General features: G+C 37.0%; 1 protein-coding gene across 3 annotated transcripts in view; it reads left to right on the top strand.

The window, feature by feature from the left end:
• The window catches only part of LOC122529578 (zwei Ig domain protein zig-8-like), a 119666-nt gene that overhangs the window by 3391 nt on the left and 101856 nt on the right, over nucleotides 1-14419 (top strand). For 2 of the 3 annotated variants that reach the window (XM_043655841.1, XM_043655839.1), the window contains exon 2: nucleotides 1196-1382. In XM_043655841.1, the coding sequence (XP_043511776.1) occupies nucleotides 1250-1382 (133 nt within the window). In that variant the 5' untranslated portion in view covers nucleotides 1196-1249. Of the gene's footprint in view, nucleotides 1-645; nucleotides 698-1195; nucleotides 1383-14419 lie in introns of those variants that run through there. The other variant, XM_043655842.1, reaches the window with a different exon arrangement.

The following is a 14419-nucleotide window of genomic DNA, read 5'->3' as shown; positions in this document are numbered from 1 at the left end:
ACTTGATCTCGATTCGAGCTTGATTGAATAATTGATCGGATTATTAGAGATAAAGAGAAAGCAGGCTCTTTTCTGTCCATCAGAAATTCGGTCGGTTGCGCGTTTACCAATTTTCCCACATCGGAAGAGATAAATTTTCGATGACAAGCGCTTTGGTTAAATGCGTATCGCTATAAAACGTTGAAACAAGGCTAAACAGTTTTCGCGTACGTTTAAAGCGACCGCTCTTTTAAGCGATTATCTGGCCGACGGAGTTATACATATGTATTCGAGGTCAATTTACGTGTGCAGGCCGGTCTCGCAGATACGTCAATCGGCTTGTTCATACAACGAGCTGATTATTACCATGTAATAACCGGCCGATAATAAATCCACGAATAGATAATCGGAATTGTAAACATTGTGAAATTGTTTGTCGCGCCGTTTTACGCATTGGCAGTCCTTCCATCTCTTCTGGCCAGTCTGCAAATTGTGTAACAAATATTATTATTGTACATATTGCTGTAATCTACACGGTTCGCAAATGCCCATTATTACATTCGATTGCAGAGCATTTATTTTCCATTAATACAGGGATAAATTTAATAGCTTAACGAACGCGCGTAACGCTATCTAGGATTTGCAAATGAACAAATTAGTAGTTAATCAATGTCGGGAATAATCACGTTGAAAAGGTTGTTCGTGTAAATTAAAATCGGTAAGAACGGAGCAGGAGAGATATGAAAATGGCGAATCAGGTTGTTGCGAATGAGAAATGATCGAATTTTTTTATAAAATCTCTAGCCTTCAGTTGGTTTATCTTTTTTTTTTGAGAATATTATTGATATCATAATTATTTTACAATTATTTTAAGTTGAACATTGTTGATTTTTTCCGAATCTAACTTCTTCAATGGCAGATTATATTTTTTCTCCGAAAATAGCCTTTTGTAAATTGAAAGAGAATTGCAAAGAAAATGAATCGATACAACTCGGAATAGGTTGATCATCGTTTGGCCTTCGTTCTTGAAATCGGTTATTTCATACGCAACGACCTAATGCCCTAATAAAACTGATCCAAATAAAAGTAGAAAATGCGAGTGATTTTGGTTGGTCAAGAGAAACGTATCGACGGATGAAAAGGATAATAAAAGCGTGGAGATTCGCGGACAGCAACGATCCTGAGCTGCGAGTGAATTTCTGTTTATTGTTGGCAGGGAAGATATATCGCTGCGCTCGAGCTGGCACGACTTTGAGGCTGGTATCGCGAAATGTACCGGAAACGATGGACCGTGAAGGCGCTACGAGTGGATTTACGGTATGGTGGCAATGGGAGCGCTTGGTGCGCGGCGCCTGCTCTGGCCAAGATGATCTGCATTTTCTTCTTCTCGATACTGTTGCACGGTAAGTCGATGCACAATTTATATATATACTTTGAAACGCTTAGACGCGCCGCGATAAGAGAGCGTTTCTCTTCTCGTCCATTGAGCTCGTGATCAAACAGAAGCTGTCCTTGTAAAAGAAGGCAACTCGGCTTCGTAAATACCATCTAACCACTTGAAGATGAACTTGTTTCACAAAAATCATTTGTTTTCTTTTTTCCATCGTCAGTTTAGTAAGAGAGTAATGTGTTCAATAGAGGAGACAGAGAGAGTACTTAAAATAAAGGGGGAGGAAAGACGAAGAGTAAAAGAATGGTTAAAAACGCTGCAAAAGAGAAAGAAAGAGATGGAGGAAGTAAAAAGAGCAACGAAGCTGTAAGAAAATAAAAATAGTTAAAATATTCTTATTTCACTGGTTTCGCCTAAATAGTTAAAGGCTACTCCAAGCTTCCATGTACAATTACTTGTATTGAAAACAAAGATTTCTAATCCATTAATATCTGTTACACGGATTTCGTCCAAACTACAAATTTCGAATAATATGTTTAGGATTATTTAAAAAATAAATCGAAACAAATAGTTCGATCTGTTGCCGGGAAAACAGAAAGGAAATATTTGACTACGCGATTTCGTGTGAATTAAATCCGTACAACATGTCCAAGTTAACTCGAGATAAAAGACATTTTGCATACAATGGAGGTCTTCAAGTGGTTAAGCTATTCTTCGAATTTCCGCAGGCAGAGTGCTCGCTACCGTAAATCCTTTTATTCGAAAGTCAATCGATTCGCGCTGGAACTCAGTACGTGCTAAAAAATAGACTAATTGCAAATAGACGAGGAAATTGATCCGTCGTTTAATTTATTGCCCAGCCCGGAAAAATAAAACAGCGATATATCTTGCTATTATTTGCTTGTTCTGCTGTTTAATTACTTTTTGTCATTGATTCTTTGTAGTACGTCTGTTCATTCTGTTGTCGAGTGCGTGCACGCTCGTGCGATTTATCGAGAGTAAAATGCTCGCGTTCATCTCACGTTAATTAGAATTTCCCTATTTCCCTGGTCAACTACACGCGACTGCTCACTATCTATTCTCACCGCGGCGTGTCTTTATAGTTTTGTTAATTCTTGTTAATATAATTTTCGCATTATCACCGAAATTTTCTCTACGATTTAATCGAAAGATTGTAATGTCTGTTTCATCCGAATGCACTGAAATATATCTTTTAAGTATTAACAAAAGTTGTTTGGCATGGTATCTGATATAGCGGGGAAAATTTCAATACCAATCCAATTTTTTTTTTAAATGGAACATTATATGTTGAACGTAAGGTGACAGTGTACGTTCAACAACCTTTCTTCGTATATTATCACGATGTTCTCCGATTTATTCTTTCTAAATTTGAATTTAGATGTATAACAAAAATCAAATAATGCATTAAATTCGAGTCACAATGATCGTTTCGAGTGCTCGCAGTCAGCTACTCCGTAGATCCAAGCAATAGCTCCAAAAGAGGATTACGTGCGCCAGTGTGAACACTTTTGCCACTCGAGAACGGAGCGCGGTAATTCCAAAAGTCACGTTGCCTGGCCAGCCAGCCAGCCAGCAGTAAACGTAATTAAAAAATCCAGGAGCAGTTCTTTTTTGAAGTAGCCAAGTTGGTCGCATGCACGAAACATTTTGTTCTCGCGCCAGTGACTCGCGTGTCATAAAATTTTTTTCGTTAAAGTTGGTAGATCCGGTTGGGGGGCGGAGAGGGACGACGCTCCAAAGCTCTAAACGCCGGGAACGTGGAAACGCGCGCAACGAGAGGGAAAGAGCGGCGGCGCGGAGAGCCGCGGAGAAATCAAAAAGTGGAAACTAACGTTAACTCGTGCGGGCGTGGCTCGTCCGTGGACAGATAAAAACGTATTGCAGAAAACAATGATCCCTGGCAAATTTGCAAATGTTGTTGCGGCCAGCTAACAACGTGGTCGCTCGCGCGCCGTTTTAAAAAGCACCTGTGTACCGTCACACCGGCTATACGTGTACTACTATCTGCGCGACAGCGAAAGCTCGCCGAACCGAATATTCCGCTCGTCCGACTTTTTACAATGCTCTCCTCTCGATCCTCTCTGTCCATCGTTTTATTAATTCCCGCTTAATATCTCCCGTTTAATAAATACCGCGCGAATGCAGCCTGATCTTTTGACTGGAAAATTTTTACCGCGCGTATATATATACGTAACCGAGCTTGCGAACGATTACGTTTAGATCACGTTAACAGAGTGTCTAAATGTTTTGTTCTAACATCGACGCTATTAAATTGTTGCATGTTCGTTCCCATTTAAAGTTCAGTCATTAGATCTCCATGTCAGAGTTATTTAGATTTGGATATCGAATGAGTCTCACTAGACACATGGATCGAATCTGTAAACTGGATATTTTCAACAATTAATATCGATACATCGTATGCAATGTCTGGATAATAGTTATCCTGAAATTCTGGTAAACTGTCGAAAATCTACAGATTACCAGATCATCTAATAACACGGTGCTATACTGTATTATGTAGGGAATCCAATCTCATAAATGTATTATTTGTCAGTCAACAAGTTCAACACAGATGAGATCTTTTTTCACGATTTTTTAATTGCTTCGATGTCATTTCTAACGCCTTGTAATAACATCCGTCTCTTTCATTTAACTATTATTCTTCGTCTTCTTTCTGTATCTCAGCCTTTATCTCTTAAGGTAGGATCATTATAACTTTTATTATTCAAACATCGGTTCTTATTATCGGAGCAAGTTTTGAAAATTGTTAGTAAGCTTCTGTTTGTTGTGTTTCGTTGTAACGAGTATTACATTGTGCTTCCATTGGATTGTGTAAAATTTCACACAAGAAAGCCGAGCGTGAAGTTACGTGTATTCGATAATGTAACATCGGTCCCATTTCCCAGTGAAAAATAGTGTTCGCGCGAAACTGCTCGCGCGTATGCACCACGTTAACAAAACGCGGCGGGCGAACTTCTTTCTATTTCCATTCGCCGTCGGTGTTGCCACAACTTTCAAAGAGGTCCTCTCCTCTAAAGGGGATAAACTCTTAACTCATAAATATTGAAACTAGCAGCGCTCGCCAAATTGTACACGTTTCGCCGGTCTCTTTTCGAAACAATTTCCCTCGGCGACCGCGAGGGACCCCTCCGCTCGCGGAGGTTGTTGCCTGAATAAATTTTCGAAATCTCGACAGCCCTGGCTATCAGAGCCCATTAAACTGCGAGTCGATAAATAAAACATCGAACTACGGGAGTAGAGTTCCCCGTTCGAAACCGGAAACGAACGGATTTTACCTCGTAAATATATTTTCGCTTTGACGTCCCTCTGGATTATCAATGTTTGTCGATTTCCTTTGTAAGCAACCTTCGGAAAAGAGATATTGAAATTCCACGGGAGGAAAGAAGGTTTGAAAATCGAGGCGACCGGCGTGGCTCTCTCTCTCTCTCTCTCTCTCTCTCTCGCAGAAAGCGCGCTAAGCCAAGCGAAATTGGCTTAGGACGACGATGGGGTTGGGAGGGAAGGTTCCTCGGTTCCTCTGATTTTCAACGCAAACTCGACATTTGCCAACGGTAAATACGTTTATCCGAAAGTTGTAGTTACATTCGGCGCGTGTTCGCCCGGGTATCGGCCCGGGTATAGCGTGTCACGATCGTAATATCCAGCGCTATCTGCCATGCGCCAGCGTCTGTTCTCTCTCTCTCTCTCTCTCTCTCTCTCTCTCTCTCTCTCGCTGGGCTACACACAACGTAATGACACGATGATGTGACGTTCCTAACTGCGTTAGCTCAGCCTGCGTTTCTGGCAAATGGAACCATAGTTTACAGACCGGCGGTTATTTCATTTCACGGGGATTCCCGAGGAAACGACGAATTCACGCGGGTGAAACTCTCCACTCGCGCGAAACCACCACCGTTAATAATTTGCCGCGTTTTGCTTCCGCAACTTCTTTCGTAGTTTGTTCTCTCCGTCGTGCCTCGTCCCGGATTTGTTTCGCTCGCTGGAAAAAAGAAGAAAAGTAGAAGAAAAAAAAAAAACAGATTCGTTCTCGCGGAGCGCAAGAAACGGTGCACCGTCCTAAAAATGCCCGGATGCCCGCGGAAGTAAGCTCGTTTGTGAATACGTGCGTACGAACGCAATTACGTAGGTACGAGAGGCGAGATTCGAAACTACCAGATACGCGGAATTATTCGCGAAATTTTGAACAAGGCACACTGTTGTGCAGTCGATCCATTGTTTACTTGGATATTGCAATTTTGATTTAATTTGTTGTTCGAGTAAACAGGGAAAAGTAAACGACTGGAGAATGGAGGGGAATTAATTCGAGGAGATATTATCGTTAGTGATAATTTTAGAAGAGACGGATGCTCTTGTTGTGTGTCACAACTTTACATACGTAGGTGATAATAAATATTAGTAGTCTACGAGACCATTTACAGCAGTAAGTTACGATATATCTATAGCGATGTGGTGTGCGTAATATAATATAATGAAAGTTATTGGATGTAATATATTGTAATGAAATTTTGCTGGTTATACACGGTATTATTTACAATGCAGTGTCGGCCGTCAATTTAATTTAATTTAATTTAATTTGATTTGATTTAATTTGTTCAAATATACGGGAAACCTCTTTTGGCATAAATGATGGAACAACAATAAAAGTTAATTTGCAGAAACATTGCTATTCATGTACCAACGATAATGTAAAATTGATTTAACGATTACTGATATCTTCTAAGAGAAGGAAGAAACTATTCTTTTGAAAAGAAACAGAAAATATAGGATGAATGCTCTCTTAAATCTAACTTATCACATGTTATAGTAGACTTAATTGCAAATCCTAGTTCCTTTTTTTATTCAATATTCAGTTGACATAGTTAAGCTATTGAAATAAAATAAATCAGAAAATGTAGCTAAATATGACTATAGAAGTGTGTGACTATTGCATGGAAGTTTGTAATTACCAGGTAAAAGTTGAACCTGATAATTAATGATCGTTCTGACTTATAAAAGTAATCTTAAAAATTGAGCTTGGTTTACTTCAAACTGGTTGTAATGCTTCGCCTATTTTAAATGACGTAAAAAAAAAAAAAAAATAGTTTTGTTACAGTTTTAGAATTTTTGAACTCGGTACAGTTTCGTTTAAAAAATGCAAGTGTTTTAGATGAGACAATTACAACATTTATAATAATGAGCATCGAACATTAGTACGTGTTACTGATCGTTGCTTACGAATTTTTAGTTACGGTTGCAAGTTATTGAAATTGAATAATTGATATGAATAATTTATAATTTGCATCTCGTTATTATTAGAGAATGTTACCAAGAAGTATTCAATTAAATTACGATTCATCGTACGTTACTCCCATTTCGCGTTGAGAAAAGCTAAATGTATAAATTCCGTCAAAACGATGTCGTAATATTCTGTATTTTACATTCTCCGCAAAACACATTTATTTATACGATATCAATTTATACGATAATGAATTTATTGCTTGTAATTCCAAATTCATGTTTGCACGTGTTTTATATTTATGGCTGCCAGTGAAATCCAGCAAATTTCGCTCGGACTGAGAATTTTCGATTCGGAACGTCGACTGGAACGTTTCGTTACAGAGATACAACGATTCGCTTTTTATGGAAGAAGCGTAATCTACTAGTGAAGGAGGAGGTGATTGTACTTTTCCTCTTCGACGTGTATACGCGCGTCTAGCAAATGTGGACTTAATCCGCCGGAAAGTAAGGAAACATGTCCGTTGAATGTAGAACTCGCTCTTTCGAAAACTATTGCCTTGTAAAGGCAAAAGACCTTTCGGGGTTTATATCGTGGAATGGTATTGCACAACCTGCAGATAGAAATGTATTAAAGAGTGTTTCAAAAAATCGTCTGGTCCCTCGATTTTGAAATTGAATTTAGTATCAACTGATAGCTCGCGATGATAGAAAATTTTCAAGTTCTCCATACCATTAACTTCCGTAATGTTAGGTTTCTTATGGTTGTATAAAGATAATATACAGCTAGATGTTTAATTATGTACATACATATATATATAAATTTTCAGATGAAGAACTTAATATACAAATTAAATTAAAGTGAAATTAATACAAAAATTGATCAGCATTTATATAATGAAATAATAAAATAAATAAAGATATTTCTTTTGATATTTCAAAGTTTCTAAAAATATATTGTCACGATTCGAGAAAATCTTTTCCTAGGAGTTTGGCTGCTATGTGAAATTCTAATTTAAATTTTTCATAGTTAACAAGTCATAAACATGTATCTTTATAGTAATTGACAAATTGCAATTTCGATTATCACTGTGAATTTCGAAAAATCTAAGTTCAAATTCTTCGTTAATGGTTATTTTTCCAAATTATCCGACCAACGTAAAAAATGGTGTTAAAAATTCAGTCCCATTAACATAAATTGCAACTTCTTGTGGATCTTGAATGAACGCAGCATCTGGGTTAATGGACACGAACTTCTTCGACCTACTTGCAATTAGACTTCCTAAACTGTCGTTTGATATCGGATTCAATTGAAAAATCAAGGGATCAAAAGCGTGGGGAGAAAAAAACGCGGAACCCATTTTTTTTTTTTTTTGCTCGTTTTTCCTATTTCCTAAGAAACGAGTCGGGAAACGAATAGAAGAAAAACAGCAGACCGATGAAATTCCGGCTGCTTTGAAGCTCTCCGATAACACTTGATCGAAAACTGCCGCAACGTAAACTCGCCGGCAAGTAAGTTGAACGTAATTTTCGCGAGCTTTTGTGATTCAAAAGCTGGGCAAATACACGCGGATTTCGATAGTAGGGACCCGGCGGAAATAAGCACGCAACGCACGAGATAACCGGAATAATGAAAACCCGTCGAAGAAAAGTCAATAACGGGCGAGGAATACCCTCTGTGTGTTACGTTCATTTCTAATTCAAAGAATTCACGTACCAGCCAGCCAGCCAGCCAGCATCAAATCGCAGACGTTCGCGTGCGGCGTTCAATATTTGATGGCTTGAATTAGGTTTATTTAACAACGCAGTATTACAGCTCCGCTGACGAGTCATACACGACTAATGTGGTTTACGCTTGGCGTTTCAATTTCTCTTTGACCCGCGTTGCAATACCGCAAATACCTTGCGAACCATGCTGTACAAATACCTGGATAGACCTGCTTTCAAAGACGTAACGTTGCATTTAAAGGTGCCGCAGGATCTCGCTGTGAAACGATCGTGATTTACGTTCGATCGCGCGATAAGAGCATCTGATATCGTACAAGTGAGCGTGATACAAGTGAGCGATAAGAGCATCTGATTTCGTGCAAGTGAGAGTGATAAAAATATAGTGAGCAGCTTCGGGTGTGACCAATCGTTGAACCGATTGACAAAATCGAGCAATTAAATGTAATTGTCACACAAACAACTTTCTAGCTTAACTTATTCTTGATCAGTTATAGTTTATACTGAATATTTCTAAGTTGTATGCTGCGATTTAAATTTGTTCACAGTATCTTTACTGTAACACTAAAGTTATACTAACAACAAATGCGATGAACTAATCTCAACGAACGAAGGATCAAACCGATTTGATGTACCGACTTGTATATACGAACGAACGAATCAAATGCTCTCATGGTACATGCGTGCATATTCATCCATGTACGTAAGTCGATCAAATCGGTTTGATTTCGATTCCCCGTTCGATCCGTTGCAAATAGTTCGTTGCATTCAGTATAACCGTAGCCTAAAGGGCTACACACGAATGTTGAACAATGTGTATAATTGTACGTGTACGTATGTACATATATGCAGTACGTCAACGTTACTTTTCTTGTGTCGGTTAAAGAAAATGTTGAAAGCAACGAACTGACTATGTTCGTATGATATTTATGTATAATATGTACTATTCAGAATATAGATATGTCAAGCAATCTATAAAGGATTAAATAATGAAACTTGGTTCATATGAACCTGCTAGGAGATAAATAGTTTATATAATAGGAGCTCTTCTTTACCAGCGATTTTTCGTTCATATAATTTTATAGTTCAGATTCAAATCGACAATATCGGTTTAATCGGTATAGGATTTTATCGATTAAAATTTAATCGTTGATTAAAATTCGGTCCAAACAAATGGTGTTCGTACGAACGAATTTCTACTGTACTCAAAATTTTATTAATCTGACATAAATTATCATCCCACGATAGTAGATTTAAGAATTATCACTCTGTCACTCGTTAACAATATTTTAAAACTACTCCGAACGTTCAAACGATCAAATTCACTCGTTCGTTGCATTTTAGATCGTTCGAAATCTTTGACTAATAGAAAAAAGCTCGAGGCGTAACCACGACCGCGCTGGTGTAAATTTGATCGCGTTAATTTAGGAAAGCTGACGATCGATCCATCATCCGTACTTTGACCGTGCGAGAGGAGAGGATCGTTACTTGAACGGATTATCGGTCGCCGTTCTTCTACTCTGTAAAAGGATCAAATTCTCTCGGAGTGGCTGATTCGGTCGGCACAGTTAACTTTTTTCCCCTCTCTCGGATCTTTAACGGACTGGAAGTTCATTCCGGAATAACAGCTCTGCTAAAACACTTACGAGTAAGTGCTCCGTGGTGGAGACGTGGCAACGAAAATGCCAAAGAGAAAAAAGAAAAAAATAAGAACACGAAAGTTTCTTTCTTTCATTGTTTGTTCTTTTACGTTTGTTGTATTGATAGAAAACGCTATCTCGCATTGAAAGATTCAAAGAAATATCGATATTCGTTTGATCGAGTTTGGTCGAGTTTGATCACAAGTGTCACGTCTCGTTACGCGTTTAAAGCAAATAACAATTGGCATTATAACGTTCCACAATGATTTATACATTTTTCTATTCTAATTCTAATTAATATTTTTGTTGATTCATTACATAAATTATATTTAACTAACTTCATCGAGAGAACAGCTTCCTGCTGGAATTTACGTCTTCCTAATTTTCAAAGCAGTTAAATACATGCATGTACATACGTGTCTGCATAGGGAGAGAAACCACAGCAACATGGTTACTTCAATGCGTATAAAGATGGATTATCCTTTATGGCGTCTAATTAATTAAAGTCGTGGTCTAATTTAATGCAGTAAGTTGGTTACATCGCGAACAGCCGACTAACCCAAGAGAATTCAGTACAAAAGGAGTGTCGTCGAGGCAAGATCAATCATCTCCGAAGTTAGGTTCCTCCAACAACGATATAATTAGGCTGTCCGATTGAAAGAGAACAGCGAGGCTGATAAACCAAGCGTTCCAAATTACGTTGACGCTTCAGAATCGATTGACTTTGTCGACGAAAACGAATTATCTCGTTCAAGAAATTACCATATTGCAGTCATCTATATTATAATAATCATTACACAATGAATTACAAATTTTTCGAGTTGTATAATTTTTTATGATTATATAAATATAGGAATTATATAATTAGATTATGCAAATATTTTTACATATCATATTATTATATTATAATATATAATATTATAATATACAATATTAATATATTACAATGTAACATTATAATATTATAATATATAATATTATAATATACAATATTAATATATTACAATATAATATTATAATATTATATTATATAATGTTATAATATTATATTATATTATAATATACAATATTAATATATTACAATATAACGTACAATTAAATTAAATTAAATAAATTAAAATATATTGTACATCAAAGTATACAACAATGCACATAGTACAATCATTTTATTACTATAATTTAAGACTTATTTCATTCAAGAAATCGACAATTAACAATATTCTATTAATTTCTTTTTTAAGAAAAAAACGAGGAAAATTATTCGTTTTTTCATTGGCGAACTCCTCTATTTTTATTTTTCTCCTTTACATTGAAAGTAACATCAACAGCTACCAGAACACGGTCATGAATTTGAGTCACGAAAGGAGGCTTTGGTCAATCTAATGGAAAGTCGTCCGCTGACATCTTCACATTTTTCTTGTGCTCGGACAGTTTGTTACTGTTTGAGCACTGTCCCGATTGTAATACTTGAGATTATCTGCAAATTTCCAGCCGAGTGCCTACAGTTAGAGCCGTCCGACAATATTTTTCAGCGTCTTTTGGGTCAACTATTGACCGATCGCTGGTGCCCGCTCTTAAAAGCCGATTCGACGACGAAGTTTTTTAAAAAGCTAATTGAAAAGCCGTGATGGCTCGTTACTGGCGATGCGGCAGTGACGCTTTCTGCGAGCTAATTTAGGCGAAATATTCGAAAAATTTAAAGAAAATTTAATTCTGAATGAGGAACGCGTAACAAATCAATACTGCAATTCATCTTTAAGCGTAATACCTTTTGATATATTTCTTTGAAGCTCTAATAAATACTGTCTTTGAAACTCTAATAAATGAGCTAATTATATTTTAAGCATCTCGAATTATGTATACCATACTTTGTGATAAAATGCATCATTGAAAAACTGCGATACTTTCCCCCATTTTACTCTTCGAAGAGTGTTTCCGTAATCGCGTCAACAGGATCGGAGTTAATTCTCCGTGGAAAGGTAAATCGAAAGGAAGGGATGGAATTTTTCCATTTGATACTTCGTTTCTAAGAAAATCGAGTTTGAAGATTTCTTTAATTATATTTCGATTCGATTAAATCCGAACTGGGCGCAGCTCGACGAGATTACTCTGCGCGCGAGAATGAGAGAAATAAGTGGAATAAAGTTGTTTCAATCTTTATCGTATTATTTGAAAATAATACAACAATTCTTAATAAACCGAACGTAATATGTTCGAATTTATTCTCACGTACAAGTGCTTACATACAGAAACCATAGGTAATATATAAGAAACTAATTGATTAATGTAACAGTATTAAAATAATTGAAATAATTAATTGAATTATACAAACGATATTAAATGTAATTGTTCAACAAGGTATTATAATTCACGTTTACGAACAAGATTTAGCAAGAGTTAGAGTTGCTAATATCGATGAAATTGGAAATGGAAAATAAAAATGGCCGAGTCGGACGGTACATTTGATAGAATATTCGCGATCGTGGATAAAAACGTTAGCGCCAAATATATTTACCTACGGGCGCAGGCCCGTCGGTGTTTTTCACTGCGATGCGGGAAGATTCTCATAGATCAAGGCGACAAATAACGCCAGTCACCGCAATATCCAAACCAGGTGATATATCAATGCGCAATTTACGGTGTTGTTACGTCACCGATACGAGACAGCCCCTTTCTCTCCCCGTCTGATCGCCGAGAAAATATGGAGCAATCGGGTAACAAATCTGAAATTTATAACGGGATCAGCCGTTTAAGTCGATGACGTCCCCCTCTGGATACGTTACATCTCCATGCGCGAAACTACCTCTATTTTCACGATTTTCTGGATAAGGATCGACGCACCCATACACCTGATCTATCGTTCCTACAATGGCTGTCCAATATCATTCCATAATTGCGAATTGCTACGAATAAATCACCGTATGAAATTTTCTTTCTTCAATTTGTAGTCACAGCAGTTGATCTTTTTTTTTTTTTTTTTTGTTTAATTAGGAACTGGATGGAATTTTGGAGAAATAAATGAAATAATTGTGTGAAAAAAAAAGTTGAAAATCAACTAATCTTGTGTGCGATTGATGTTGATCTCAGACTTTGAATTAACTGATTGCAAGTTACTCGACGAGTATGTTAATTTTTTCTTCATGGATTAACTTTCTTGAGTTGTTGCCTCTTGAATAAATTTGTTGCGTCAAAATGTTCCATACCTTTAGAGTTCCAAGTTTAAATTTATAGCAAGCCACTACAATAGAGATACATTTTTCTGACTTTAAAAAATTTCTAATTGTTGCTATTGTCCAATTGTCTTCCCACAAATTTCCTCATTTTATTCAGTCAGATTCAGTTGCAATTTCTTCCAGAATTCCGATAATAGATATTATCGTTTGATTGAATTTCGCGAGATATCTTCGATCTGTACTTTCGAAAATATCGCAGGCTGTCAATGAAAGAAAACGAATGGTCATAGATTGTCGATTCGCCTAAATCGTTAATAAATTCCCACGACGTTGAATTTATTCGTATCGGCCATGAGAAATCGTTGTGAAACAAGAGATATGGGCCGATTTCGAAATGACTAGAAGATCGAATAACGAAAGATCACGTGGTATTGAGAGGTTTTTACTTAGCGCTGATTCATAGCACGTCGAAGACAGATGATACAGTACGAAACTAGTTGAATATTCGAAGGATTCGCCATGTCTATGACAGTCTAGTGGATAAAAAACGCATGAAATATTCAACAGTTTCGAAACGCATTTGTCGGAGGAAGTTTTCCATTATTCTGATATCAGCGACATTTGATATAAGCAGATGTATTTAACTGCATCGAGTCTTTGCAAAGGACACGCGAGTAGAGTACGATATCACAATAATACAGTGATAAATGATAAAAAGAAAAAAAAAATTGCACAAGAATTTTGCAGTTGAATGCATGCAAGAATAAATCTCAGTGACAAAGTTTAATTCAGAGAAGAAACGTCTGTAAATATTTCGATTGAAGAATTGTTAGATAAAAAGATACGAACTAATGAATTCTATGAAAATCTGGCGAACAATCTGACAATTTTAAATAACATATTTGAAATTTAACGTTAGCGCGTAGACAAAGAACAAATGGCCGAAATGTGAGTAATTTCATCATTGGTTTCTCTCGTGTATCGTGATCTCTGTTCCAAGTAAATCAACTTGTTTTCGACATAATTATTGACTGAAGGATACGAGTCATAAAATCCGAGTCATAAACTGCAACGATTGATCCTTGACCAACAAACGAACCAAACTCCATCTTCAACCATGTTTAATGCCATGTTTAATTTATTGTCACGGCGCGGTGTAGGAAAGATTCTGCGAAAGTAACCACGAATCGGCAAGGAAACATTCTCGCGCGACGCTTTCTTATTTCTCGAACGGATCGTGACAGTTATCTCCGACG

Source organism: Frieseomelitta varia, unplaced genomic scaffold, assembly GCF_011392965.1.
Source record: "Frieseomelitta varia isolate USP_RPSP 00005682 unplaced genomic scaffold, Fvar_1.2 scaffold_295, whole genome shotgun sequence".
Taxonomy (NCBI): domain Eukaryota; kingdom Metazoa; phylum Arthropoda; class Insecta; order Hymenoptera; family Apidae; genus Frieseomelitta; species Frieseomelitta varia.
The sequence above is the reverse complement of the archived record's forward strand: the minus strand, read 5'-3'. Positions and strand labels throughout refer to the sequence as shown.